General features: G+C 53.5%; 9 protein-coding genes across 9 annotated transcripts; 4 read left to right on the top strand and 5 right to left on the bottom strand.

The window, feature by feature from the left end:
- Positions 1-652: 652 nt before the first annotated feature.
- On the bottom strand, positions 653-1839 carry J4E87_003485 (uncharacterized protein; the record flags this gene model as incomplete). The annotated part of the gene is made up of 2 exons (XM_049375112.1): positions 653-1692; positions 1743-1839. 2 exons carry the CDS (start codon positions 1837-1839, stop codon positions 653-655), a joined length of 1137 nt encoding a protein of 378 aa, XP_049235034.1.
- A 3225-nt stretch (positions 1840-5064) lies between these two features.
- J4E87_003484 (uncharacterized protein) lies at positions 5065-6191 on the bottom strand (the record flags this gene model as incomplete). Its single annotated transcript, XM_049375111.1, has 3 exons — positions 5065-5225; positions 5279-5492; positions 5571-6191. The coding sequence occupies 3 exons, from the start codon at positions 6189-6191 to the stop codon at positions 5065-5067; spliced, it is 996 nt and encodes a 331-aa protein (XP_049235033.1).
- Positions 6192-6788: 597 nt separating this feature from the next.
- Positions 6789-8502, bottom strand: J4E87_003483 (uncharacterized protein; the record flags this gene model as incomplete). The annotated part of the gene is made up of 7 exons (XM_049375110.1): positions 6789-6842; positions 6897-7572; positions 7708-8019; positions 8071-8194; positions 8245-8323; positions 8369-8446; positions 8494-8502. 7 exons carry the CDS (start codon positions 8500-8502, stop codon positions 6789-6791), a joined length of 1332 nt encoding a protein of 443 aa, XP_049235032.1.
- A 5498-nt stretch (positions 8503-14000) lies between these two features.
- On the bottom strand, positions 14001-15427 carry J4E87_003482 (uncharacterized protein; the record flags this gene model as incomplete). The annotated part of the gene is made up of 3 exons (XM_049375109.1): positions 14001-14621; positions 14667-14855; positions 14903-15427. 3 exons carry the CDS (start codon positions 15425-15427, stop codon positions 14001-14003), a joined length of 1335 nt encoding a protein of 444 aa, XP_049235031.1.
- Positions 15428-16087: 660 nt separating this feature from the next.
- On the top strand, positions 16088-17260 carry J4E87_003481 (uncharacterized protein; the record flags this gene model as incomplete). The annotated part of the gene is made up of 1 exon (XM_049375108.1): positions 16088-17260. The coding sequence occupies one exon, from the start codon at positions 16088-16090 to the stop codon at positions 17258-17260; it is 1173 nt and encodes a 390-aa protein (XP_049235030.1).
- Positions 17261-18437: 1177 nt separating this feature from the next.
- Positions 18438-19117, top strand: J4E87_003480 (uncharacterized protein; the record flags this gene model as incomplete). The annotated part of the gene is made up of 2 exons (XM_049375107.1): positions 18438-18590; positions 18668-19117. 2 exons carry the CDS (start codon positions 18438-18440, stop codon positions 19115-19117), a joined length of 603 nt encoding a protein of 200 aa, XP_049235029.1.
- A 1683-nt stretch (positions 19118-20800) lies between these two features.
- J4E87_003479 (uncharacterized protein) lies at positions 20801-21688 on the top strand (the record flags this gene model as incomplete). The annotated part of the gene is made up of 1 exon (XM_049375106.1): positions 20801-21688. One exon carries the CDS (start codon positions 20801-20803, stop codon positions 21686-21688), a length of 888 nt encoding a protein of 295 aa, XP_049235028.1.
- Positions 21689-23554: 1866 nt separating this feature from the next.
- On the bottom strand, positions 23555-24307 carry J4E87_003478 (uncharacterized protein; the record flags this gene model as incomplete). Its single annotated transcript, XM_049375105.1, has 1 exon — positions 23555-24307. The coding sequence occupies one exon, from the start codon at positions 24305-24307 to the stop codon at positions 23555-23557; it is 753 nt and encodes a 250-aa protein (XP_049235027.1).
- Positions 24308-25247: 940 nt separating this feature from the next.
- On the top strand, positions 25248-26800 carry J4E87_003477 (uncharacterized protein; the record flags this gene model as incomplete). Its single annotated transcript, XM_049375104.1, has 2 exons — positions 25248-26593; positions 26641-26800. The coding sequence occupies 2 exons, from the start codon at positions 25248-25250 to the stop codon at positions 26798-26800; spliced, it is 1506 nt and encodes a 501-aa protein (XP_049235026.1).
- Positions 26801-27432: the final 632 nt, after the last annotated feature.

The raw sequence follows: 27432 nt of genomic DNA, 5'->3' as shown, positions 1-27432 counted from the left end.
GTGCCACTGGGTTCGTATAGCGAGATGTGGACGGTGGAGTCGGTGAATGTGTACTCGTAAATCTTGACTCGAAGCTCGACTGGAAGTTTCAAGAGCGGGGACACTAACTGGTTGCGTCTAGCACTTATTTGGTGTTAGCAGCTGGACAGGTATATCTTCGGGATATCTTACATGATGTTGCAATCTTCGCCATAACGCAGAAGCGGGACAGACGGGGTACGATGGCCCGGGAACGACATGATATCAGGCCGGTATGACTGGGTTCCTGTTATATAATTGTGGTTCTTGAGTAGAGCTGTCGTGTGGTGGAGGAAGCAAAGATTGCTCGCAGAGTAGTCACGTCAAGACATTGATAGCCACAGCTGACCCGCCTCACAATGCCATTTCACGCCAATTGCGAACATGAATTTAGCCTTCACTTTGGCCTTCACCTGCGCGTGGAACAAACGCTTAACAGCGCAACGTCGCAGAAGGTTTCCAGCCACACAATGCTGACCAACGCGAAAGTCACAAAGGAGGCACAAAGACATTTCAACAGTGGAGAGAAAATAAATCTCCAATTCAAAAGGATATACACGAAGTAATAGAAGATATTTACAAGAACAGATGAATCCACACTCCCCTAAGCAACAGCTGACTCTATCAGACTCGCTTAGATCTTTCCGTAACCAGCAGATTGCTGGACGTTCTTAGCGCTGGCAGCAGTGCCGGCAGCGGCAATGTTCTTGCCCTTCATGCCAGCAAGGATGCTGGTGTCAGAGCCAGCAAGAGTACCAGAGCTGCCGTAGACGTTGGGCTCGCAGTTGCGACCCATGGCAGACTTGCAGGCAGCGCCGTTGTTGCCGACAGCGAAGACCTTGCCGGGAAGACCAGACTGAGCAGGCTCCTTGACGTTCTGGAAGACGTTGCCCTCAGCGATGATCTTGGCGCCAGAGTCGGCCTCGAAAGCGTGCTGGGAGTTGGCGTAGAAGTAGTTGTTGACGGCGTGGAGGAGGGTGTTACCAGCAACCTTGGGCGAGCGGCCGGAGGTGTGGTGGATGTAGTTGCCCTTGAGGGTGACCATGTCGTTGGCACCGGTGAAGTACATGCCCCAGTAGTGGTGGCTGTCGCAGGTGGCAGACCAGGCGGTGGCACCGTTGATCTCGTTGTTGGTGATGGAGACCTTGCCGGAAGCAGTGTTACCGAGGACAATGTGCTGACGGGCGATCAAGTCGGTGGTGACGTGGTCAATCCAGATCATGTCGGCGCCGTCGACGGTGATGGCATCACCACCCCAGACGTATTGAGGGTTGATCTCAGTAATGCGGATGTTCTGGATGATGATGTTCTTGACGCCGCCAGTCATGCGGAGACCCTTGCCCTTCATAACACCCTTGGTGCCTTGGCCGATGATAGACTTGTTGCTCTTGACGGTGATTCCTAGTACACCAGCCTTGTCGTAGGTGATGCTGCCAACCTTGGGAGCGCTGGCCTGGTAGTTGTCGCACCATCCGTTCTGGTTGATGGCGATCTGGCAGCCGGAGCCGGTACCCCATGGGCGGCAACCGGAGGAGGTAGCCTTGCCCTCGGTGCCAGTGAAGTCGAAGGTCTTGGTGAGGACGATGGTGCGAGGGGTGTCGTCGCCGAGGTAGCTGATGAGCTGAGCGGTGCTGGTCGGGTAGACAGGTGCGGCGTTGCCACCACCAGTTACACCTGGAATGTGTTAGCATAGAGCGGTGATGAAAATGGCACCAAATGCTTACCCTTTGCGAAACCCTCAGCAGCGCCCTTGACGGCATCAGCAGCGTTGACGCTGGAAGCGAAAGCCGCGACAACGGCGGCGAAGAGTTGGTACTTCATAGTGGAAAGTTATCGAGTCGAAGATAAAGAATGGATAGCAAACACAGTTTGCTGAAAAGAATGACAGGTGATGAATGAGAGAATGAGAGAATGATGCTAAGAACTGGATGATATGATATCCGGTGGCTGACCCGTTCCTTTATATCTCGTAGGATTCTTGGCTGGTGTTTGAAGCACGCCCCACTCACTCTACCTACGGGGGTATGTTCCTTTCGAGCATGCACCTGAACCCTTGACGCCGTTCATCACCGACGGCAGTGGGTATCGGACAATTCGAATCGCTACTAGAAGCCAGGACGCGCATACCAGTGCCTGGAGCGGGCGGAAAGATACTTCCACCACCAAAGAGTCATGAACATGTCGACAGTGCGTAGTTTGGTGCTCATGCATCCATGGATAGGTTGCTTGACGGGCGTTTACAAACAGAATGGCGTTGCGGAAGTAGCTTCGCAACGAGTCTAGTCCCGGCAGTCCCGCTGTTGTCGTTTCATGAACATAACAGGGCAGCCACTAGCTCCACAAAACCGTGCCCGGGCCAGACTCGACGGAAACATATTGATTAAGCTTATCCGACATAAGATGACAGGACTGCCCCTTGCGGGAGGGTAGAAGACCTGGTCTGTGGCTCATGAGGCTGAGCTTTGCGAAATCCCAGGGTTCTGTAGGAGTGATTGTTCCGATAGGTGGAATCTGCAACAGCAACCAGGTTTGTCCGAGAGCGCAAGGCGGAGGAGAGATGAAATGTGATGAACAAGAGGAGAAGACAAGACTAATCAAGCATTGCCTGAATCGTTCTTCATCATTGCGAATGTCGTTGGTTGCAGTGGTGACGCGATCAGTTAGCGCTGTCAGCTGTCACGGTTAGCAAGCGCGCCATCCACCAAAGATTCCCGGGTTGGTGGACGCGCAACTTTCCATCTTTAAGTTTACTTCCCGGCTATAGAACGGGTGGTGGGAGACAACATCGCACGGACGGGTTGTGATGGTGATGGTGTTGAAGCATCGAAGATGGCGGACTGGTGAGGCTTGGTCCGATGCGACACTAGCGCGTTTTACTTGCGGTTAGACGCCCACCACGTGGTTCTGCATGACGCCTTTCCCTACTCTCCAGTAGCTAGCCACGACAACGAAATGAAGCGACTCGCAGCCTGAACCTCTCCTCTGCGAGACTGCATAACCCAATTACGCAGCTCAACGTCGACTAATCACTAGATCGTGGTGCTTCCACGCGTTTCCCAACAGCATGTGGGACCAACCACACAAGAGCAGCCGAAGCCGTCAGAAGCAGAGCAGCTCACACCGTGCAGCACCGAGATATAGTAGCCAAGTCCCGCGTAGTTACCGGGATACCCAGCATTCAGAAAACTACGTCTCGTCGCCCACGGATTCGAGCTCGGACTACGACACCCCACGCCGTGGATACTACGAAGATTTACCCCCCAATCATAGGCGACATGTGAATCGGGCTATGGCATCCGAATACGCTACGCAGACAAGAGAACCACGGGATGTGTACGGTTCCTCACAGCCTCGCCCAAGGCATCAACCACGGCCATCTGGACGGCCACAGTATCGGGCTCAGTCTTCAGATCCAGACTGCATCGCACAAGACTCTCAGTCTGACGAAGATTACATAGCTACGCCTGAAGTAAAGAAAGATGCGTGGAAAAATCGTGGGTCTCGCTACTCTCTGGATGATCGTTCCACGGACGATTCCCTGGGCAATGGCTCACCAATCCGCCACCCTCCTCCTGAGAACTACAGTGATAGTCCCCCCTCAGACTACGCTCCTCATCCCAAAGCCAAGTCCGAAGATCGGAGGGGAAAAGCAGGCTGGGGCAATAGTGATTCCTTCAGCCAACCGCCCCGCCTAAACCCTAGGGAACACGAGAACTACCGCGAAGCAAAGCAATTTCTCGACCGCTTCCAACAGCTCCACACTCATACAACGGATCGGTCCGACACCGAATCCTACAGCGATGGCAGCCCGGCGAATCGCAACCCAGTCAATCGCCAAGCTAGATTTTCCGGGCGATACCCAGACCCTGAGCGAGATGATGAAGATGACTACGCGCCAAGTCCACACAATTACCGAGAAAGACACCATAGCGAACGTACTCGTTGGAGGGATGAAGAAGAATCTTACCACCGATTTGAGGTGGAAAACCGCCGCAACCATCGTGAGCCTCGTACAAGGAATCTAGATCCCCGATCTGTCCGGCCCAGTCTACACCGCCCGGACAGCTCCTTCCATCAGGCCAGCAGCTTCTCTGCTCCGCCTCCTCCTCCAAGACATGTAGACCACTCCCGCCACCGACGCGGTTCAACATACTCAGACGATGACGACCATGCCACTTACTCCGACCACAGACCCGGCGCCCGCACAGCCGCATTGTCAGACATAGCATCTCGACCCAGCTCCTCCCACTCCGACCGCCTCTCCCGCGTCCCCACAGCCGTAGACTCAGAAGACTACCATTCCCCACCCCCTGCAGTACCTTCGCCACCGCCTCTATTCCGACGGCATCGGGACAGCGGCAGTGACTACGCCCCCATGCCCGGCGCCTTCCGCAGCGTGAGCAGAAGTCGAAGTCGAAGTCCCTATGAGCCAGTAAGGGGCGGAAGAAACCGGAGTCCTTACATGTCATCCCCTGTTCGCAGTACACCTGTTAGAAAAGGGAGGGGGATTGGGAGGTATAGGAGTGACAGTGATGATAATGGTGTAGCGGAGGGGAGCGACTACCTTCCTAGTGATAGCGAGGATGATGAGCGGATTAGTGGGGGTGGTAATGGCGTGGCGGAGGGGAGTGACTATGCTTCTAGCGATGATGGGCGGAGTGATGTTTGTGAGAAGGATACTTGGGGTGCTAGGGTTGCTCGTGTTGAGAGAGGAGGTGCTGGTGGGAGGGCGCATGGGAAGATGTGGTAATGATGATGGGAAGGATGCGCTCGAGGATGATGAGATGACAGATTACGCTTGACGAAACGATGTAAATGTGTAACGACTTGGTAATATGACGGTCCTTTCCTATTCCTTTCCTAGGTGTGGTGGAACGACACCACGACCATTGCAGTAACATCTCGTTCATCAATACGGATTCACGTCGTATACACAATCGTACAATTGCCTTGCTCCGCCTAATGCATGCTGGTAGCCAGATAATCCAAGGTACCTCACTCTTTCATATGATACAATGCCTCATCCTTCCTCTCGTTCATGTGTCTTTAAGCAGTCACTGTCGTCGCCTCCGTAGCATCCGGTACGCCCGCTTCAGCCAAGATTTGCTCTGGCTTCAATTCAGCCGTCGACATGGGTCCCTTGGGCCATGGCTTCCCCCTCGCATCCTGAACACGGATAATCTGGTTCTTTGGTCCAGGAACACAGCCTACACACACGACGTTAGCACCCACCAATGTAATCGTACTATGCATCCCATACCTTGAACAACCACAATACCATTTGGCTCGTCAACCTGCAACACCCTCAAGTTCTTGACCGTCACACTCTCGTTTCCCATGTTACCCGCCATACGCTTTCCAGGCAACACACGAGAACCCGAACCTTGGGAACCTCCGGCAGAACCCATACCACGATGCATGAGCGATTGACCGTGAGAAGCTGGTTGACCACCGAAGCCGTGTCGTTTCATGCCCTGCACAAATCACCCGTTAGCATTCCATCCCAACTGACATCACCTATCCTCATGAACAGATAGAGATCCAGAACTTACACCAGCGAATCCCATGCCCCTACTTATCGCCTTAACATCCACCCATTGTCCCTTTGTAAACCACCCCGCACCCACCATCTCCCCTACACTCACGCCCAAGCCCTCCTCATCTCTCACCTTGAACTCAACAACCCACCTCTTAGGACTCACGCCCGCACCCGCAAAATGCCCCAACATAGGCCTTGTCACATTCCGCGCTTCTTTCTGCCCAGCCCCGATCTGAACAGCCCAGTACCCGTTTACATCTCTCCGCTTATGCGCCACGACTTCATTGCGGTCGAGTTGCAAAACTGTGCATGCTGTGCGCTTTCCTGTTTCGGGCTCGTAGATAGATGTCATGCCCTTTTTCAAAGCGAGAAGACCGGTTCGCAAGGGCGTGCTGTGGGCTTTTCGCTCGAGCGCTGCCGTCGATGTGCTGGTGAGGGCTTCTCGCGCGGGGTGATGTGCGAAACGGTCGGGTTTGGGACCGAAGGTAGACTTTATGGTTCGGATCGATGTGTATGCGATGGCGGGTCTTGAGGAGATTTGTTGCGCATTTTGCTGGAGGAGGCAGCGCGCTGATGAGGGGAGGAGGAAGGACGGCGGTAGTAAGCCCCAATTGAGCGGCGCTTTTGGCGGCATTATGGGCGTGGTGTTGTTGCGTTGGAGATGCGGCGCTGGCTTGTTCGCCGCGGATATTTTGAGATTCCCGGTCTGAAGCTCAGATTCGGTGCACGGGCCATGCGGCGCACGTGTAGTCCTGTTCACGGTCAGAACATGAGCTAGGCTCAATGCACTCTAGTAGGTCATGGCGGGGTAATCGCAAATTTGGAACATGCATGTCTACCCGCGAGCAGGCAAATTCAGCACATCTCTTCAACGAAACGCAGTTATGGATGGAAGCGACCGCGTGTAGGAGATGTTATGTTTTTGAGCTTTTAGAGCCATGTCCAGCAGGCGCAAGGTACCAAGATACAAGGAGACTATACAAGTCAGATACCACCCGTGCTCAACGTACCACTATATACTGGTTCCTCTCTCCTCTCCATAAATAGCAAGAAATTTTAGCAATGGGTATCCTCCAGTTGTAGAAACACCGAAACTCCTGCACCACACAGTGGCGCTTAATATGACATACATGACCCATATCAAATAGGTTAACTCAACCCCTCATCTCCTCAGCGCAACAAAACGTCCTGAAAGACAGTAGAGGCGCAAGATATTGTCACACTGAACAGCTTAGAGTATATTGGTGGCGGGGTTCCCTTGCATGATGGAATTGGCGAGGACAGACTACGCGAGGTTAGTATAAACGTGCGTAAGCTGATATGGGGGTGATGAACTTACGCTTAAAACCACAGAACCTGGACGTACTATGGTGTTAGGGCCGATCTGGACGCCAGCCGCGATTATGCAGTTATCACCAATGTACACGTTCTCCCCAATAAGGACCTCTTGCGCAACCTCTGTGCCGTTGCTGCCCTTCAGAGATTTGGTGTCGGTAGGTGTCTTCAGAGTCTGTATAGTAACTCGGGCCCCAATCTTGCAGTTCCTTCCAATGGCAATCCTCGCGGAGTCATGAAAACGACAATCAGGGCCGATGGCGATGTTTTCGCCGAAACTCAGGTGGTAGCCGTAATCGCAAGCAAAGGGCGCAGCAACATGACAGTTGTCACCCATATGAGTTTCGATTCGTCTGGCTTCTTCACCTCTCTTACCCGCGTTTAGGATTTGTTTGAAAAAGTGGTCGACCGTTTGACTAGATAGACCATTGGAGGGGTTAATATTTCCGTTGAAATAAGATTGTGCTAGCGCGCTCAAATGGCGCTCTTTCATCAGGGCCTTGTCAAAGGGGTTGAATGGCTCTCCAGCAAGCATCTTGTCTTTTTCGGACCTGTACATGGTCGATGTAGACGACGAGGAGTAGCGTGTCGGTGACCGCGTAGGTGGCAAGGATGTTGGCGGTGGGGGAGGAGGCTGGTGCTGTGGTGCCACATGCAGCTGCTGAATAGGCTTGGCGGCCCTAGAATGTGTTAGCTGATGAAGCCCGAGTGCATCCAAATTTGAGGTCAAAGATCAAACACACGAGATAGACATGATCCGATGTTGAAAAGTTGTTGACAATTCGGTCGGTTCCCAATCAGAAGAAAATACTCACATGGTGGTAGGGACAGCAGTGTTGATAGCGAGATGAGTCGTGCTTGGCGGAGCATGGTGATAACCACGTGAACTGTGGTGTGGCTGCTGTTGCTGTTGAGGTACAGGTCTATGGTCCAGGCTTGAAGGCCTTTCATAGTGGTTGACCGCAGGTTGCATGTACTGTACTGATGGTGGTGGTGGCGGCGGCTCTGGCTGGTAGGCAGCTCGGACTGGTGGCGGTGCAGGCGCAGAGTCACTCCAGGGTTTCCATGACTTGCGATCGATGCTGTTGGTTGAATGCATCTCAGAGGGTGTGTATGACACTTCAGAGCTATGAGGTGGTCTGCAGTGAGGTGTATGCGTTTCTTGACAAGTTGGGCACGTAGGGTAGGCAGCGAGCTTGTCCTTGGCTATCAGTGCAGGTGGTTTGGCGGGTCCATTCTTCGGCCAAGGTACCTTGTTGGCATAGCCTTCACAGACAAAGCCACCGCGTGTGCAGTTGTTGCCTGCTAGAGGTCAGACTTGGTCAGAACAGGAAGCCATTTTTCAAACGTACATTCTGGTTTGGCCTCGTCGCACTTCTTCTTCCTCCTACGGCATGTTCCACAGCCAGTCTTGGTGCGGTTGGCAAATTGCTGTGGAGGTTAGTATTGGTCAGGGGTTAGGCTCAGGGTACATACCCGTTTCCGCTTCTTGAGCTCGACCTGTACACCAGCCCGCGTGAACTCAGTCTCTTCGATCATGTCACGGCTAAGAGACTGCGAATCAGGAGACATTTCATTGGTGCGGGTGTGCTCGATAGGACGTGATTCATGGCGTTGGAAATGCTGGTGGGCTGCGTGAGGCAATTCACGGGGCTCGGTTTGCCAGCGTCGTTCAGCGTCTGGACGACCTAGTGGAGGCAGAGTCGGTAGTGGAGGGGCTTCCATGCTCATGGTTGTGTTGCGGTTCAAGGGCTGGTATGGAAGTGGAAGTTGCCTGGGGCCAGCGGTCCTCTGATCAGGGCTGTGTTGGCCGTAGGCGTCTTCTTCGGAGCCGGAGCGTCTTCTCTTATTTGGGTGTTCAGGAGAAGACCTTGTCTTGTCTGAACTATCAGGAGATCGATCTCCACTGCCAACAGTGGACGAACTCGTGTCGCTCTCTGGGGAGCGGGAGTGATGTTTGGGCTCAAGATCTGGGGAGACGGGACTCCAGGCAGAAGGTTTGGCGGCAACGGCTGGCTTCTTCTCGTCGGGCGGGCTCAGAGACAATCGACCATTGACGGAAGTAAACGCAGGGCCATGGGGAGCGGAATTAAAGGCGGGCATATGCAGTATGGTCGACATGTCCAAGGCGGGATATCAGAGCTGGGGGTCAAGGCTGGATAGTCTACGGAGTCAAGTCGAATCTACGGCGGGCTATGGGGAGGGTGTCCAGCGACCATAATCTTTGTGTCTCGTTGGGGTCGTGATATTCTTTGCAGTGACGATCTTGAGTGATGCCGGGGGCGATGTCGTGGTTACACTGTAGCGTACTCGGAGTAAGATGAGTTCAACGGTCAGGTCAGGCACCGTGCGGGACTCGACGACTGGTGGCCCGGGAGTCGTCTGTGCTCTTCAGAGTCAGTGTGTGCGTTGAGGGAGGATCCCGGGGTTGGCAGCGCGGGCGTGGTGTCGTTCGGGCGATGCGATGCCAGCGAAGCCGCCTCTCCACGGCGGGGGCTGTATATGGCGGGAAGACAGTATATGGCGCGACGAATGTGGGAGGGGCGACCCGACGCCAGACGCTGGCCACGGATGAGCAACAGGATTCAACGGAGGGCGGCTGTTCGCTCCTTCTGCTGGCGCACACATGGGCTCTACACATCCCGGGCGGCCACCCATGTCGTCCCTTCCTCATTGGCCCGAGCTGCAGGCGGCCCCTGCCCCCCGCGTTTATCTGTCCCACCCGGGCTGGCACAGAACCATCACCGAACACCTCGTAGAAGGACCACAGACGCGGTTCCTTCGACTATCTACATAATAGACCCTGCATTTTGGCCGCTGCCACGTTTTTTTGGCGGAAAAGTCGCGTCTACAGCCCTACAGCCGTTTTCTGGGTGTGAAGGAGGGTAGAGTGGGCGGAGAGGCCTCCAGGATGGCACAGACGGCTGCGTGCGACCAGCGCTCCCGGCGTGCTGGCATGCGAGGTTGATCGACCAGGAATCGTTAGAAGGATGCAAGCCAACGCGGAAACCTCACATTAAAGTGCTGTGTCGTTGTTATTGGCGCTGCCCAAACCTTAGCTTATCCACCTGCTCCATCGCCAAACGCAGTAGCCGCGCTGCACGCCCGCGCACCACCAAACTCTTCACCAGACCGCGGCACCGCAGCCTGCCCGACACATAGCGAGCACACAAAACAATGGCAGCCCCCGCCTGACGGCGCCCGCGACGCCTGCGATGACGGCTGCGAATCACTCCCGACTCACCACCACGCGCTGCGTATCGCCCGGCCTCCCGCGCGCTTCCATCAAGGGGTGCCGTCATGGCCCATCGGCACTGCCTCCTCCTAACCGCCTGCTCAGAGGCCTGCTGGGTGCCTGCCTCCGCCGGTTTCAAGGCCAGCACCAAACAAGAAGGCGCTCATGGGTCTCGCCGTGTTTCATTTATCAGATCCACGCCGCACACCTTCCCACCACGCCCACCCGTCCTATGCCCTTAGCATCATCAATATGCTCGGCTGCGGCACTGCCATAGGCCTAATGCTTGTGCTGCGCTCCATGTCCAAGTCGCGAGTGCCACTGTCTGCTGCGTGATACCCTCCATGGTTGGCTGCCCGGCCCGTCTCGTACACCTTCATCTATGGGCGCTTCGCGTGCAAACTTTGCTCGCCAGGAACCCGCCCGCTCAATATGGTCAAACCTCCACCACTACATACGTCAAGAGCCGCGATGTCTGTCCTCGGCTAATTGGCAGGTGCGCAACTTACCCGTTGTATGCTGTACGGAGCACTGTCTGACTCTCACGCGTTGCTCGACGATCGGTCATGCGTCTGAGCAACCCCGGTGCGTCAGCCAATAGCACCTCACCAGTTTCGCCACGCATTGCACACGAAATAACGCCTCGTTAAGCGCGGCCGTTTGTCGGCTGCGACTTGTCGTTGTAACGCACAGCAAATGTGGTGCGTGTTATGCGTGCGCAGCTTGTTCACAATTCCATCAGTCCGTCTCGCTGGTTCTCGCGGCGCGTTCCGTTCCCGCTAGCGATCAGACAAAGACCTGGACCTGCGCCGCAGGCCGTACGGCATTGTCCTCACAGCTGTGCCGCCCGCTGGATTTCCAATCCGCTGGATTCCAAGAACGGCTCAGCCCTTGCCATGGTGCTCACGGAGCTGACGTCTGCTCTCTCTCAGCCTCGCCTCATCCTTCCGCTATATGACTCGAGTAGCGACGGGAAGCGCGGAACAGCGCGCTTGTCACCAACGTCTACATACGCCGCCCACCTCCGTGCCAAATCTCGATTCTCCATTCATATTGATTGTGGAGCGCCACCTTCCGTGACCAACCTGACTGCAATGATGCCGCACCGGATTATGCATTCATCTGGACCTATTATGCAAACTCACATGATCACGCCTGCTGTTGACGTCGTCGCTGGGTCCCAAAACAAATACCCACGGTCGCACTAACCCATCACGAGCATTAACAACATGCAACAGCTCAAGACTGCTCACCGCGGTACTCGCGCTCTTTTCGCCGAAGAGATCCGGCAGTTCTCCAGACACGGCCTCACCGACAGGATCCGAAGGATTCCTCTTCGGTAAAGTGTTGCGGCATGAGTCGAATGTGGTCCAGTTTTTGTGTAGTGTGCTATGCTCAAGCTTGACAGCTTCACGACACCAGCAACCTTCCTACACTAAGATTTTCAAACCACAAACCGATACTCGATTGCCACGTTGGACATGTAGTCCAGCAACGGTGCTTCGCGCAATCTACCCATTTGGCCATTGCAGCTCGGGATGCGAGCATGCCGGGCTGCGGCACAGTTCGTGAGCAATTCCGATTACGTATGCGGCGTTGGCAGGATGCATAGACCAGACGGATTACCAACGCACCTCCCCGGCGTGAGTTGTTGGGATCGATCAAGAATTTTGATGTACTGGCGAGGGAACTACTGGTGAACTCATCGTTTCCCGACAACATGGTACCGACTGTTCGCTTCAACCGATTCCGCAACTTTCGCATCAGACAACGACTACTGAAAACTGCGTTTCTAGCGAACGGATTCGGAGCAAACTGGTGTAACGTACTGGATGCTGATTGCAGGATCGCGCGCTAGTACACGACGATTACTCCGAAGTCCGCCCTTTTGCAGCCAAACGAGCCCTTCCAATGTTTACGCCCGGCAGGTGAACAGCACGCCAGGCTCCCGGATAAGCAAAGCCTATCGAGATATGTAAGGGGTTATTTACGCCCTGTCCGTGCCGCATGTACCAAGCTGTCGGGACATGCGGTGATGCACTGTGGAGACGAGCATACTTTAGCATTCACCTTGCCTACTCGATTTGGACAATGCCAATTTGACACCCAAAAGGAAGATTATTGAAACATCAATTACACGACCAGCTTCGACTACGATAAAACGTCATAGTCTCTATGCGCCGCTTGACGTGGGCGAGTCAGCGCTTACCGAAGCGCTTAAGGTTTCACAAGATGCGTAGACAACTGCCGGCCGCTTTGAACCGACATCCTCACTCTGGCGACACGCGGTGTGACGGATCCGCATAATGTGAGATCTCACCCGCGTATCGATCGTCCAATCAAATAGGAAGGACGTCCGATTCTACCATTCTACGTTCCGGGTATTGATCGTTGGTGTCGCCGTCATACCGAGCATCCGAAATGTCACTTAAGGTTGGAATTTTTTGGGATCGGGATTCTGTCCTCAGCGAAAGGTTCAAAGCTGCGTGTTCACTGTTTAGCATATGCTGACTTCAAGGGATATCCTAACATAAGAGAGTCGGTCCGAAATCTGATTACAGATGCGATAGACGTACGATACAGACGCGATGCAGGCTCCCAACATCTGTTGGTACCCAAATATGACACGCCATTACTCGTCACACCGCCAAAGACAGAGTATTGTCACCGGACACTTGGGAGGTGTGGAGACGATCATCAGATAGGCAATTAGTATATGCCGTGTTGCAGCTAACTGTGTAAATCCTGGACAACACTAACGGCGTAGCTTAATATAGAACGCAACGGTAATCGCAAGCCAAGTAGTCCGTTCTCCAATGTCAAGGCCCGACTCATTGTCGGGAACACCATACCATTAGTCAGATGGTTCGAGGAATTCTCCTAAAAGGGTCATGCGCAAGTTTACTATCGACACCCTGTGATCAGGCTTTTCACATCGCTTTAACAACGTATTTTGAAACGCCAACTGCTTTAGTCTGGCACCCGAAACTCTCTGATCGATTACTCACATGCTAGGTATTAATCATCTTGTCGCCCTATGGCAGTTCCTTGCTCTCGAGAAGGACTTTGACACCCTGCTTACCTATGAATCAAATATGCTTCCATTGGCTTAGAATCGCATTCAAGACAAGACCGGGCTCTACTCTCCTACAGTGGTATTATGTGAGGTTACAAAAAGCTTGCTACTTCCACAACAGATGTCGCTCTACCTTTGCAACGCACAAGTCGATCGAAAATATTATGCCATCCTCTCAACACCCGAGTTAGGGTATCATGCTATCAGTCTCTCACTGCACTCCCCATTCATTACTATTCTGAATTTCCTCCTCAATCAGCTTACATTCCAACGCAGACAAACATAACATTGTACTGTTTGAGCGCACTTCTGTACTTCTCACCACAAACTCGAAATTCCAACAACACAAATCAACTCTCCATTCAAAAACTCTTAGTCAATATGCCATTCGATGCTATTTACTCCACTCTCTCGCCTTCCAATCCATTCCTACCATCTGCTTTCCACCAACCCACATAATATACAACCAACCGTCTTACAAAATAGGTTTCCCACAAAGATCCAAATTTGGGGGGTATCAGAAAAATGCGCGCTCTTGTTTGCTTTGGGGGGTAAAAGAACAAAAAGAGAAGTGAAAGCCCTCCGATCCTGCCCATTCGTTCTCTCTATCTGTCTTTGCACACTTGTCATCCGTGTGTGTGCTTAGTTGTGGGTGTACATGCTCTTTGGCATGGTTGACCTCGTTCCTTGATGTTGCAGCTTTGGTCTCTGCTGCTCTTCTCTCCCTGTTCCTTCATTCTTCGTGCCGATGTACCCGAATCGGGTGATCTGCTGGTTCCGCCATCTAAATGCAAACTCTAGTCCGTCTTCCAGTGACTTGTTAACCGGCCGTCGTCATCTGCGTTCGAGATCTTCAGTTCGATGGCGTAGAGACCCATCGTGATACCCAGATTAATCCATCTCCAGAAGTTGCCGCCGGCATCACCGCCTTGGTTCGTCCACCACTCGCCTGTAACGGCGCTGCCGTCGCCGCCGTTTCCGCTGGCAAAGTGCTGCATCAGCAGACTGGTGTAGACGGCGATGATGATGCTGGGGCTGAACCAGGTTAGGAAGCCCAGAATCTTCGATGTCTCGTCGTCATCGTCTAGACTGGGTTCTTGCGATAGTGCGCGAGCGCCGCTTTCTCTGATGGCAGGAATGATACGCGCCGCGGCGTACATGACGAAGACGCGGTAGGCGAGGGAGATGATTACGGAAGGCGTGATGGTCATAACGGCACCGACCATGAGGTTGAATCCGGTATGGGCAATGGTAGGCAAAGAGCCTAGCGCATGGAGAAGTGTAGTGTATGAAGCCATGATAATCGGTGGTAGCGGTGGAAGGGCTGGATCTGAAGGAGCGCTCGACTCGGCGAGCGAGCCTGGCGATGGCTGGTAGTCGGTGAAGATCTGGTAGATGCAGAGAGTAACATAGGCGAACTGCAAGCATTAGCAAAGAACGTAGTTGCTGAAGGCCAGACTCACCAAAAGCGAAGATTCGACCGGGTTGCCCCTAGCACTGACGATGCCCCATCCGCCGAGGAAAATTGCGGTTGTGATAGCGACACCAATCAGAATGGCGTCGACGTTGCTGATCTCGGGAAAGGTGGTGATGCGCCAGAGGAAGTAGACAGAGGTCGAGATGATCGACGCGGAGGTGATGAGAAGGCCGATCTGAGGATGTCAGTATATTGTTCCGAGCACAGAGAGAAAAGTCGTACCATCCAGCTGTCACCACGTTCCTTGTTTACAACCCATTTGGTAATCTGGCCTGCGGCTTGAATGACCAGAAGACTGCAGAAGCCCTCGGCGATCTGGAAGACGGGTGTGCTGTATCGCAGAGTCTTGTCCCAGGCGCCTATCGATGCACTCTGCAGCAGTCCTTCACTCCCAAAGATCCATTCCTGAACACTCTCGAAGTCGGCTCGCTTGCCGCCAAAGGTGCGTTCCACCCAGCCCGAATTGGCGTCGGCATCGATGGAGAACTTGTTGAGGCTCCAGATCAAGAGGGTGGGTATGGCCAGCCACTGCGCCCAAGCTATTACATTACACAGGAACCATCTGAAGCGCGAAGAGTCTGGCGTGGCCAGGCGCAGTATCGAGTAGACGAAGTAGTAGGCGCTGAGGGAGAGGGAAAAGGCGAGGCCACAGGTGCGGCCGCCAATGTCGAAGGCGAGGGGTATGGTGAAGATGATGGCGCCGAGGAAGGTTGTCGACGAGACTACCCGCGATGCTGTAGCCCACATGCGGACGCCGTCGTCGCCAAGCTCGTGCAGCGACGAGCGTGGCGTCTGAGCGGGGCGGCGGGGGAGGTGCGAGGGGATTGAAGCGCGATGGACGCGCAGGCAGCGCGGGAGAAGCTGGTGGGAGTCACTCGAGGGGGAGTGGGCGTGCGGGAGACGTGGTTGAAGATTCGCGAGCAGCGGCCTGGCTATCGATTATCTTCACGTGTCAATCTCGCTAAGTGCGATGCTCGAGCGTCGCGGAGCGGGCTGCACTGGGCTTGGGCTGGCCGGCGGCTGGGGGTGAGGTCGCTCGGCGGGGAGCAGGCTGCAGGGCGAGGAGCGGTGCAGGAGAGCTTTGGTATTGCTATCGATACGATATTGAAGCTGCTCTGTGCGAGTAGGCACGACTTGGGGCTACGGATGGATGCGTGCTCGCGTGCGCACTCGGGGAACAGCGCACGATGATGATGGCGACGGCGCGAGTCTAGGCCTGGCCGTCCTGCGTCTGCCGTCAGACAGTGTCTTGAATCCTCCTGCCCTGCTCTTGCTGCCTCCGACTGTGACGAGCTTGCCGTGCTTGCTTTTGCGTATCCCACCTACTAGCGCCCGCGGGTCTTGCCAAGCCCAGGTGCCCGCCGCGGGACCGTCTTCTTATGCGAAACTTCTATTAGCAGCAATTGCATGTTCAAACTACGACCTTTGTTTGCCAGACCGTCGCGAATCGCCTGGAACACATACAAGCCACCCACACCAAACTACTTTGCCAACTTCTCTGCAAACTACGCCCGCACCATGGCCGAAAGCCCCACCAAGAAGCTCAAGACGGACGTGCCTGTCATTGGCACGCACAATGGCCACTTCCACGCCGACGAGGCCCTTGCCGTCTCCATGCTGAAGGAGCTGCCCACCTACCGCGACGCTCAGCTCATCCGCACCCGTGACCCCGCCGTCCTCGCCGAATGCCACACCGTTGTCGACGTAGGCGGCGAGTACGAGGACGACAAGAAACGCTATGATCACCACCAGCGCGGCTTCGAGGTCGTCTTCCCCGGCCACACCACGAAGCTCTCCTCCGCTGGTCTCGTTTACATGCACTACGGAAAAGACATCATCACCGCTGTGACTGGTCTAGAAGGCGCCGACCGTGATCTTCTGTACGAGAAGATCTACACCGACTTCATTGAGGCCTTCGACGCCAACGACAACGGCATCAACGTCCTCGCGCCCAAGGACCTGGAGAAGGCAGGATTGGAGAAGAAGTTTGAGGACCGCGGCTTCAGCATCGCCAGCGTAGTGAACCGCTACAACTATGGCAACAAGTCGCCAACTGCAGACGAGACCAAGACCCCAGAGGCCAAGCAGGCTGACGAGGACTTCCGGTTTACCAACGCATCACGCTTCGTAGGCGAGCAGTTCCGCTGGGAACTCCTCGACCGCGCCCGGTCGTGGCTCCCCGCTCGTCACCAGGTCAAGCAGGCCTACGACGCCCGTCTCCAGTACGATCCTCAGGGACGCATCCTGGTCCTTCCCGAAGGCATGCCGTGGGCCGACCACCTCTACAATTTCGAGAAGGAGGCACAACAGCCACAAGGCGTTGCCCCTCAGGTTCTCTACGTCCTGTTCCCCGAAGACAAGCCCGAAGGCAAGTGGCGCATCCGTGCCGTCAGCAAGGAGAACGGTGGCTTCGAGAACCGCAAGGACCTGCCCGATGCGTGGAAGGGTGTGCGCGACGAGCAGCTCGACCAGGTCTCTGGTATCCCAGGCTGTGTCTTTGTACATGCCGCTGGGTTCATTGGAGGAAACAAGACATTCGATGGTGCGCTCGCAATGGCGAAGAAGGCATTGGAGTTGTAGATGGTTACGATGGAACGACATGGACACTCAGTTGAGTGTATCACATGAAGCAACGAAAGTTGCTTACACTTTGCATATGCATGGTTGGCGTTCTGGCGCTTTCATACAAAAGTTATGATACCAACGATACACTTGGTTAGATGAATCATGAAAATACATGATTAGCCGTTGAAAGACGACAATGACTTGCTCTCTTCTTGCGATATGTTTTGTGTATGTCTGAATTGCAGCCTTAGGGCCTTCACTCGTTTGTATTGGGGTTATCACAATGTTTGCTTCGTTGCAGCAAACGTACAAAATTGAAGTAATCATCATGAATTCTATTCGTCATTGATGTGTGATACCATCGTCAACGCACTGGAGACACGCATAACCGAGGACTTCCATCCCACTACACACGTCGTGGACCACCATCCCAAGCCAATAACCGCCTTGCGCACACGACAGCCGGAAGACCCTGATTCTTAGCTTGTTGCGCGAGCCAAATGCGCAGCTAGATCTTCGGTGCAAGCTTCAGGTACTCCACGCCCTGCGTCAAGTCTAGAAGAAGTCCACCAACGAGACCTGGCCAATTCGGGTCGAGACGTCATACGGGGAGAGTCGGGATGACTGGGCCAGACGCCGCTTAGAATGGCACACGACTCGTACCCGCGGCTGTCAGCGTCTCGGCTGTGATTGGCTGGAAAAGTGGAAAGGCGGCTGTCCGTGGCGAAGATTTTGTAGATCCGCAAGACGTGAGGTCGGATAGAAGGCTCTCGTACACTCGTTTCACATTGCTTTCTTACCAACGAACCAGAACATCGCGACTTTCTTGCTTTTTGATTGTTTGACAACGCATCTGTCTCCAACTCCTTACACCGCACTTTAATCGGCACGACTTTGCGGAGAAACAAGAAACAAAGATACAGGGCACGAGCGGTGAAAAGCGTTGAGCACTTCCCGCTTTCCCCGACGATCGTTTATCGCCAGCGCACGGCCTGCTTTTCGGCCTCTGCCCACCCGTCTCCAAACCTTTTGCACCCTTCACATTTCACAATCCACCTCAACTCCACAATACAGCTATCACAGCTCATCAATACATATCATCGGATTCTCGGGTCCAAATCACTGCGAACACGTCACATCGAAGCGACAACGAACCTTACCCGACCCACACGACAGCGCACACGACCACACGATGAAGTACTTCCAGCAGACAGTCGACTTCGACTACACATGGGAGGAGGTCTCGACGAGCAACTGGCGCAAATACGGCCCCTGGAACGAGAAGACACCGCATGTCATCGCCGTCGACACATTAAGCCGCTCCGTCGACCCAGCGACAGGAATTGTAAGTGACTCCTTCTTTCACATGTCAATTCGGCGCGCCCCACCAGCCTCACCGAACAGAAAACTAACACACCGCAGCTCCGCACCGAACGTCTCATCACATGCCAGCAATCCACACCCAAATGGATACAGACCATACTCGGCGGCCAGGACACGTCCATGGTCTACGAGACCTCCTACGTCGACCCCGTTGCCAAGAAGCTCACACTCTGCTCCATGAACATGACATGGTCCGACCTGCTCAACGTGCGCGAGACCTGCATATACCACCCCGTCGCCTCATCGCCCGATAAGACCGCCTTCACCCAGCGCGCCGAGATCACCGCGCTGTGCGGTGGCTGGCAGAAAATCAAGAACAGCATTGAGCAGTTCACCGTTGAGCGCTTCCAGCAAAACGCTGCCAAGGGCAAGGAGGGCTTCGAGATGGTGCTTGAGCGCGCGCGCCAGGTGTTCCAGGAGCAAAGAGAGATTCTCGCGCTGCAACAAGCGCAGCAGGACAGCCGGATCCTTCGCCAGGCCAAGATATAAGGATGAAGAACAACAATCCGCAACATCTCGAGTTGACAATCCGACTCGCAAGCGCTGCGAATTTTCCGTCCAACATCACCACACGGTCCTTCGGTCCACTCCGCTCGATCTTTTCCCATCCATCTCGACTCTGCCGTTTCAACACCATTCAAGCGTTCTTCATACCTGGGTGGGAACCTTCCTTTGATTTTTTCTGCAAAGAGTGCACTTCAACGGCGTTATCAAAAGCATGGGAGAGGCGCAGATACCCTTTTCACTGCATATTAGACGCCATTATGCATTATATACACGATAGAGACGAACCCATATACAAAGAAGCATTATTAGATATTTTGAGTAATCAAATGAAGGATTATCATCGAGATTGGCTTGTTGTTGGTGTGGATATCGACGTGCGAGATGAGTTTGGGTCGACCGTTCAACCAAAAGTGAGGATGCCATCACAACTCTGGTAGACAGGGACGTGATGGCATGTACTTGTAATACACTATGCACACTACCCCAAAGTCAAGAGTTCCCCTTCCAATGCGCATACACGCCCTCCATCAACTTCAACAATCTCCATCTATAACCCAACCATTCATATCCCTCCACAGCCATGCAACACCGCCCCCTCAAGCGCCGCCGCAGCACCTCCAGCATCAACGATCACGACGATCCATGTCGGAAACGTCAAAAATTGGTAGCGTCGGTGTTCAAGCAACTGCAACAGACGGCTGAAGAAGTCAGATGCGCACTCAACAGTTCGAATTGGTTGTCTGTGGAGGAACGGGTGCGTGCTGCTTTGATTATTGATCATGTGGCGGGCATGTCGAGGATGATGAAAGAGGGCCATGAGTTTGGGGATGGGGAGGTGGGAGAGGATCATGGGGAGGAGTATGAATATGGAGACGGAGAGGAAGACGAAGATAACGTTGAGGATGTTATTGGAGAGGTTGCGGTTGACGAGCCCGACACTTCTGTTATTGTTGATGATGTTGGTGGATGTTTGGAGGAGAAGGGGGAAGATAAGAACGAAGGGGTGGTAGAGAGGAGGGTGTTGATGAAGACGAAGATGGTGATTGAGAGGAAGAAGTCGAGGATTCTTGCTCGTCGTGGATTAGGCGGGGAGTGAGCTTTTCAGCGGGTGGAACATGTACTGCATGCACCGAGAATGGAGGTAACTGAAGTGTTTGGGATGGATGATGCATCGCAACGCGAGATTGTTAGGGGTTTGCTCAAGTGACGACGGATGTTTGCGCATTGAGTTCTTTCGAATGAAAGACTGTTGATAACCTTACTTTGTTGCAAGATGATGCTACGTGCGGAAGTAGCCATATCGCAGTAGCGACATTTGAGGGATGTGGTCTGTGCGTCGATCGACGCGTAAGAGGAAGGCATAATCTGTATCCGCGCTACATGAATTCGTGTTCGTGGCATGGCCTGCAATACATAAGAGGAGCAATGGAACAATCACCTTATCTCTCGATAAGGTTTACGATCCATACGGCAGAGACTCCGAAAAAAAGCAATAGTTCTCCTTGCCGCGTCCAAGCCCAAACTACCTAGGTACGTCATTTCGGACCGTCTCGCAACGCGTAAAGTCTCGCTCTTTCCGCGCGACAATGTCGTCTATTATCCACTTCCCTGCGCAGACTGCGGAATCCTTTGATACATAGCATCCCTTGATAGAACTTCAACGGCATGGAACCACCTCTCAAGCGCCAGCGTGCTGACAGCGCCGACACCGTACCCTCACATTTGCCTACTACCACATCAAATGCAGATCCGCCCCCGACTGTAGAGTCATCTGCTACAGCACTCGGCACCAGATTTCCCCCCGACATGTTCAAAAGAATCGAGGCCCTTGATTCAGCATCTGCCGACAACAACGATTTCAAGCCCTTCAGCCACCGCCTCCTCCACAAGCTAGCCGCCGAGGATCCCGCAGTCGCAGCCAGAATCAACGAAGCCTACGACGCCTACTTGGAAAAGGAAAAGAACATGGTCGTTGACTTCCAAAAGGACATCAAAAAGCTTGACTATGCCATCCCTAGCACAAGCGCCGGTGCCACAACACCGGCAGAGATCCCTAGTGTTTCCTCGAAAATCGAATCGACGTTTTTCACCAGTGTGAGCAGAATTTGCGGTCGAACATACGAATTCTCGTCTTTCGGCACCAAGAAAAACGCTTTGGATGCGCTGAGGAAGCTGCTCGTCTTGATAGTCCAGATCCCAGACAAGAAATTGCGGGCCGCGGTCGTAGATCATATCAACACCGAAGATGGGGGCAGAGTCGCCCCCAGCATGGCAGACATCGTACACTCCTTGACTTATGAAGAGCGCGAACTGGTGTGCAGGATGGCAGTAGATGGAGCCAGAGTTACAGTAGATGAGACTGGATGTTGGAGAGGGACGTTTCATACTAAGTTCCTTGAGCTGAAAGAACGGGATTTACTCGATGCGGGCTTTGAGATCAACTTCGCTCCTTTCGTGCGGCCGCTGGAGATATGGCCGGAGGACATTGAGGAGGATGGCTCTGATTTCGATCCGGAGTTAGCCATGGAGGCGGATTATGAGGATGGTATCTAGGGTGTGGGTAGGAGAGTACTTTTGAAGAACGGGCTGCGGGAGTGAGTGCTTCATGGCGAGTGGAGTCTTAGTGAGATGCAGGGATGCGAGCTGTAGGGATGTTTGTGCGTGACGTTCTCGTCCTGTCCTCCGAACACACACACATACATCCCTACAGCTCGCATCCTTGCATCTCACTCAAAGTGTTGGTTTTGAACGTTCAAAATGGGTTCGTGGTATCTCACAACGCGCTTTCATGCATGTTCTGTTCCATAAAACACTTTTAATAGCTTCGCTTTCGTCGTTAGCTAGCTGACGCCTTTTTCTTTCCCCATAGCAGAATCTCCGTGCGTACAGCCACTCTAAGTATGCTCCATGCTCCATGCTCCTACTCAGTGGGGTCCTCCCAATATGGTGGCGTACCATACTCATCCTCGAAACCGTCCTCGCCATTACTCCCATCATCACTTCCATCATCACTCCCATCCTCATTCCCACGACCCCACCAAAACAATTCCTCACTAAAACCATACAAATGCATGCCACAAAGCAACTGTGTTTCGAAGATACGCTCCCTCAACTCCTGCATCTTATCCATGAACCGGTTCCCTCCTCGACGCATTTCCCCCGTAGTCGCCACCGTCGCCCCGTCCACTGGCATATTGGCCAGTTCTTTGCGCTCCTGTCCAGACATGTCTCTGAGAATCCCAAGCATGCCAAGACAGTACTCATCGGATTGGTCCACGGTAATCCACCCTGGAAGCTGCTTTTGCAATCCTTTGTCCCGTGTATCAAGCCATGCAAATGCCATTCGTCTAAGCGTGTCCAGCGCCGACCTCTTCGTCTCAAACGACGAATAGTCGTATGTTTGGCGCCAAATTTCGCGCATCTTTGTGATGAAGCAGTTTGCGATTCGTTCTGGATTTCTTGGTAGGTGCGCTGGCTTTGCTTCTTCATGATGTATAACTTCTTTGAGCGCGTCAACACAGTATGAGAAGTCTTTGCGCTGCTCTCGTTCTGTCTGCATCTCTTTTTGCCGTTGCAGGTGGGAATGGTACTCTTGGCGGATTTGGGCTCCGATCGAAGGGTCGCGGAGATTTAGTTTGACGAGCATTGTTTGGCTGAAAGTATGATCTGTTTGTGACTTGTCGAGGGCACTTAATGCCGTCCAAAGGTCGTAAATCGGTATATTCGGGTTCGGTGTTGTAGGTGGTTTGGCTATTATGGGGGGATTTATGTCGCTCTCAGCGCGCTGTCGCTTGAGTGATGGCTCCGTCATTTTGTTCAGCAGATAGATTATGAGCGTGGTGCAACTCGCGTTTTGCGCAAAGGCGAGGAAGAGTCGACGTATTGTCGCGACAGCGTCGCGAGGTTATGCGATCCGGCAAATTCCACGGCGAAAACAAGAAGGTCATCTTAATAAGTGGAGCATCTCTACTGGATCGTGATCTCTGTTCCGTCCGGAAAAGTCAAAGTTCTTGCAGCTCTCAATGGCCTTCACTCACATCGACGTTCGAAGCCCAATTACGAGCCCTCTCATTGGCCGCCCCACCCACTAGTGGGTCCACATTAGGCGGCTTAGGGGTCAATCCAAACGCAGTTGAGAGCCTCCTGCAACGCAAAGATTTGGAAGTGGTGCTCAGCTGGTGGCTACGCAGATGCTGGCGGCGTACACGACTTGACATTGAGATACTAGACAAGGGTACTAGAAGCTGTCGGTGATAGGAAGTCCTAACATCACCTGGATAATGACAAGAAGTCAGCCCAAACTCGGGATTACAGATCAGCATCTTCTCGCTATCTTCTTCTTGTGTTCGGCCGATATCCATCGGTTCATCGCGTCGGTTTGAGGGACGCTGCAGTAGGACTTCGCTCCTCATTTCCTCCTCATGCTTCCTCTTCGCCTTCCCCATCCTCCTCCGTCTCATCCTCACAAGTAAGATTTGCGATCACGTCTTGGAGCCCCTCGAAAACGCAATGATCGTCGGCAAGCTCCTTGAGTTGCTCCATTGCTTTTAGGAACGGCCTACCCGAATATTCTAGGGCACACACCCTCTCGCATTCCTCCACGCTCATCTCGTCAATGACGTCGTTCATTGAGCTTTCCAAAGAGTCATCCACCTGGAAATGATTACGGATTTGTTTACCGATCTCCTCTTGGCCTCCACATATCGACACTGCAATGCAGCGCAGAGCTATAAGCGCGTTTATCTTCGTTCCGAGAGAAGCATACTCCTGAGTGGCTTGTTCGACAATGAGTGTAAACGCTTCTTCTATTTGTCGTATGACGTCGGAAGCGGCGTCATATTGCTCGGAACCGCTCAGATCCATGTAACGGTCTTCGATTGAATAAATCACTTTATCGGCGTGACTGCTGAAACTGATGACCTTGTGACGCTCTCGCTCAATGTATTCCTCTTTGTGATTGCGCAGGGTTGCGGCGATCTGTGGTGTAGCTAGAGCTGCCTTCAGAAGTATTTGCTTGGTGAGCTCGCCATCGTCGTCTGCATACAGCAGCAGTTCGATGCAATGCTGAAGATCAGCTTTGGCGTAATAGTCGGCGAAAAGGTCGGCGAACGTTGGCTGCGCGATTGGACATTGGTCGGTGTCGACGCGCTGGCGTTTACGTGGTGCTTCCATGCCGCTTTCGATTCCGTAGGACGTGGACGTGATGGTAATATATTGTGATTTCTGAAGATGCAGTTGTGACGCGTCGCGTCAGGATGTCCGAGATGATCACGCGCGTTGCGCAGAGATACGTTGAGACAATGCCATGAGAAGCGGGAGCTGTCTCGGAGCGACTATAGGGGACGCGTGTTCATTTTTTGCCGTGTCACCGTCTCCGGGAAATGAGTATAATGATCCGCGTCAAAAAGTTATTGATCCGGGTCAAAAAGTTATTTGTCCTGGTGGAAAATTTCCTAATCCGGGTCATCTTTTGCGCTAGTGAAAGTTATTGATCCTGGTTAAAGGAACACCAAAATCATGTGACGGTCGGCATCAACGCCTGGCTTGATTTCCTTGGTCTACGCGTGTCTTGCATCTTTACGAAATGCTCTCTAGATAGCATCAGAGAAACAAGGCGCCCGCCTGCCGAAAACGAAGGAGACATCGACTAGTCAGGGGTATGATGCAGCGACTCAGGCGGTAACTCGTGGGATGACATGGGCTTCGTGCGCAGCTACTTCTTGAGTCGCAATGTGTCGACATTTGGAAGGCAGAGATTAGCGACTGCTTCAGACTGTGTAGTAATGACCATAAGAAGAAGATGGGCGAAAGCATTCAGAGAGTTTGTCGAGGTGGCTGGAATACCGCAAGTCTGATGATGTAGCAGCAGCAAGTGACGAGCATGTGGGGCAAGGTGCGACTGACAGCTTATCTCCGGGCTGCGCGCCCAATACTCCACGCCAGATTCACACGCAGCCACGAAGGTCCACTGCAGCGGAGAGTAAGTAAGCGGGTGGCGTAAAGATGTGCGAACCCGCCGTGATACTATCAAAGAGGGCCTGAAGCATTACTCTTGTTAACGTATTTAGCCCCTTCTAGAGCCGCATCCTCTACACACTCCTGGCACTCCAACATGAAGCAAGTCGACTCAGAAGACCCAAGAATGGGTGGTGCACCGAGCGTCACTCTCCCAGAAACTTCAGCATCTCTAAATGTAGAAGAATTTGCATCACAACCACAAAGTCACGGTCGCACAGGTTTCCCAAAACAAGGTGGACAGTCGCTTTCGTATTGGTTACAGCAAGTTCGATGCGATCCACTCCTAGATCACCGCACTACCGATGAGCTACCACAAGAAGCCGATACGGTTATCATTGGTTCAGGCATCACAGGAACGCTCGTTGCTAAGCACCATCTCGAGACGTTTCCCGGAAAGAAAGTGGTCATTCTCGAAGCGAGAGAGTTCTGCTCCGGCGCAACAGGTCGCAACGCGGGCCACTGCAAACCTGATCAGTGGTGGGGTTACGGGAAACACGCCAAAGCGTACGGCCACGAGCAGGCGGTCAAGATCTTGGACAACGAGCAAGCTACGTGGGAAGCGTTGGTAGCATACGTCAAAGAGAACAACGTGGATTGCGATCTCTGGGTTGGAGAGACCCTAGACGTTCCCCTGGACGAAGAAGTTGCGAAGATAGCTAAAGAAATATTCGAGAGGTACGCGGAAGCAGGTGGAAAGGTCGACCATATTCAAGTTACCCACGATCCTGTCGAAGCGGCGCAAAAGTCTCGGATCAGGAGTGCGAAAGCTTGCTACGCATGGCAGACATCGACCCTCCAACCGTGGAAGCTGACTGCACACATCATGCGCGATAACATAAGCAAGGGCGCCAACCTACAGACTCGCACTACTGCGAGGTCTATCTCTGACGGAAACGGATCTAGGAAATGGGTCGTCCACACGGAGCGAGGAGACATCGCATGTGACACCGTCGTGCACGCTACGAATGCATACAGTGCAGCCCTCGAGCCATCACTTCGCGGTATCATCACGCCCAAGCCGCATATGTGCAACAGAGTAGTTCCACCGCAAGCCTTCAGCGGATCAAAGGCTATCAGCAACTCCTATGGTGTTCTGCTACCGGATGGCGCATTATTCAGTATCAACCCGCGTTCGTCTTCAGATGGCAACATTATGTTTGGTGGCTCCAATCCAGGCCAAAAGGAACTGGATGCATGGGTTGAGAAGAATCCAGAGAACTGCATCAATGATGGACTTGCGAACCTAGAGGGTGTGACAAAGCATGTCAGAAAGCTTGCAGCATCCGAATTCGAAGGTTGGAAAGACGCCCCTACAGGTCCAGGGGAAGGCTTTGAGTATAGTTGGAGCGGCATCATCGGGCTGAGTGCGGATGGTGTGCCGTTCGTCGGAGAGCTGCCCGGAAAGCCTGGTCAATACATTTGTGCTGGCCATCATGGACAGTAGGTTCAATAGTCCACGAAGAAGTGCGAGGCTAACATCGGGACAGTGGGATGGCGCGAATCTTCACAGCAGCGCCTGGCTTGGTGAAGCTCATGAATGGTGAAGACTGGGGCGCGACGGGATTGCCAGACGTGTACCAGGTGACAGCGGAAAGACTCGAGAAACTAACAAGTATGAATCCCGCACCTGCCATCGCGGTTATATGAGGAAAGGAGTTCGTACTTGCATGACTCGCGCACTTGAACCGTCCCTTTCCTTTCCCTTAGCTACCAAAAATAGCACGCAGAACCACAAGAAAAACACGAACAGCGCACAACTTTCCGTAATCATGTCTGGGACGCTTGCGCGACCGCAATTTCGACCCCGTCACCTGCAGTGGTTCACGAGCGTAAGAGGCGGTGAACTGTCACAGTCGGAACCGTGAAAACGCATGCCACAATCCACACTTTTCCTCTTTTCTTTCCTAACGCAGTAACTTTGTAACTCGTCTTCTGCTCGCCCTGGCTTTAGATCGTGGTAGCGAGGCCGCAGCGGTAATTTGCTTGGTGTTGTGCCGCTGCGTAGCTTATTGGTTTGGGTGTTGTGGAAATTTGACACGGCGGTGTCGTGCTAGGTGGTTGTTGCCGGTAGCGAGGGAATAGGCAATATAACGGCAGGGGCGATAACGGTTTGTACGACCGTAAGCGCATGGCTCTGCATGGGAGGTCACATCTTCAGATCCTCGGTTTGCAGCCTTGTCTTTGGGTTGGTGACAGACGGTACTCTGACAGCTCGTGGAAAGTGCGGGGTGCGCTCGGGCCGACATCGATGCGGCGGGTACGAATGACTTCACTCCGGA

This window comes from Alternaria ethzedia (genome assembly GCF_023757985.1).
Source record: "Alternaria ethzedia strain BMP 0044 chromosome Unknown scaffold_6, whole genome shotgun sequence".
NCBI lineage: Eukaryota > Fungi > Ascomycota > Dothideomycetes > Pleosporales > Pleosporaceae > Alternaria > Alternaria ethzedia.
This window is presented reverse-complemented; position numbering and strand designations above follow the sequence as displayed.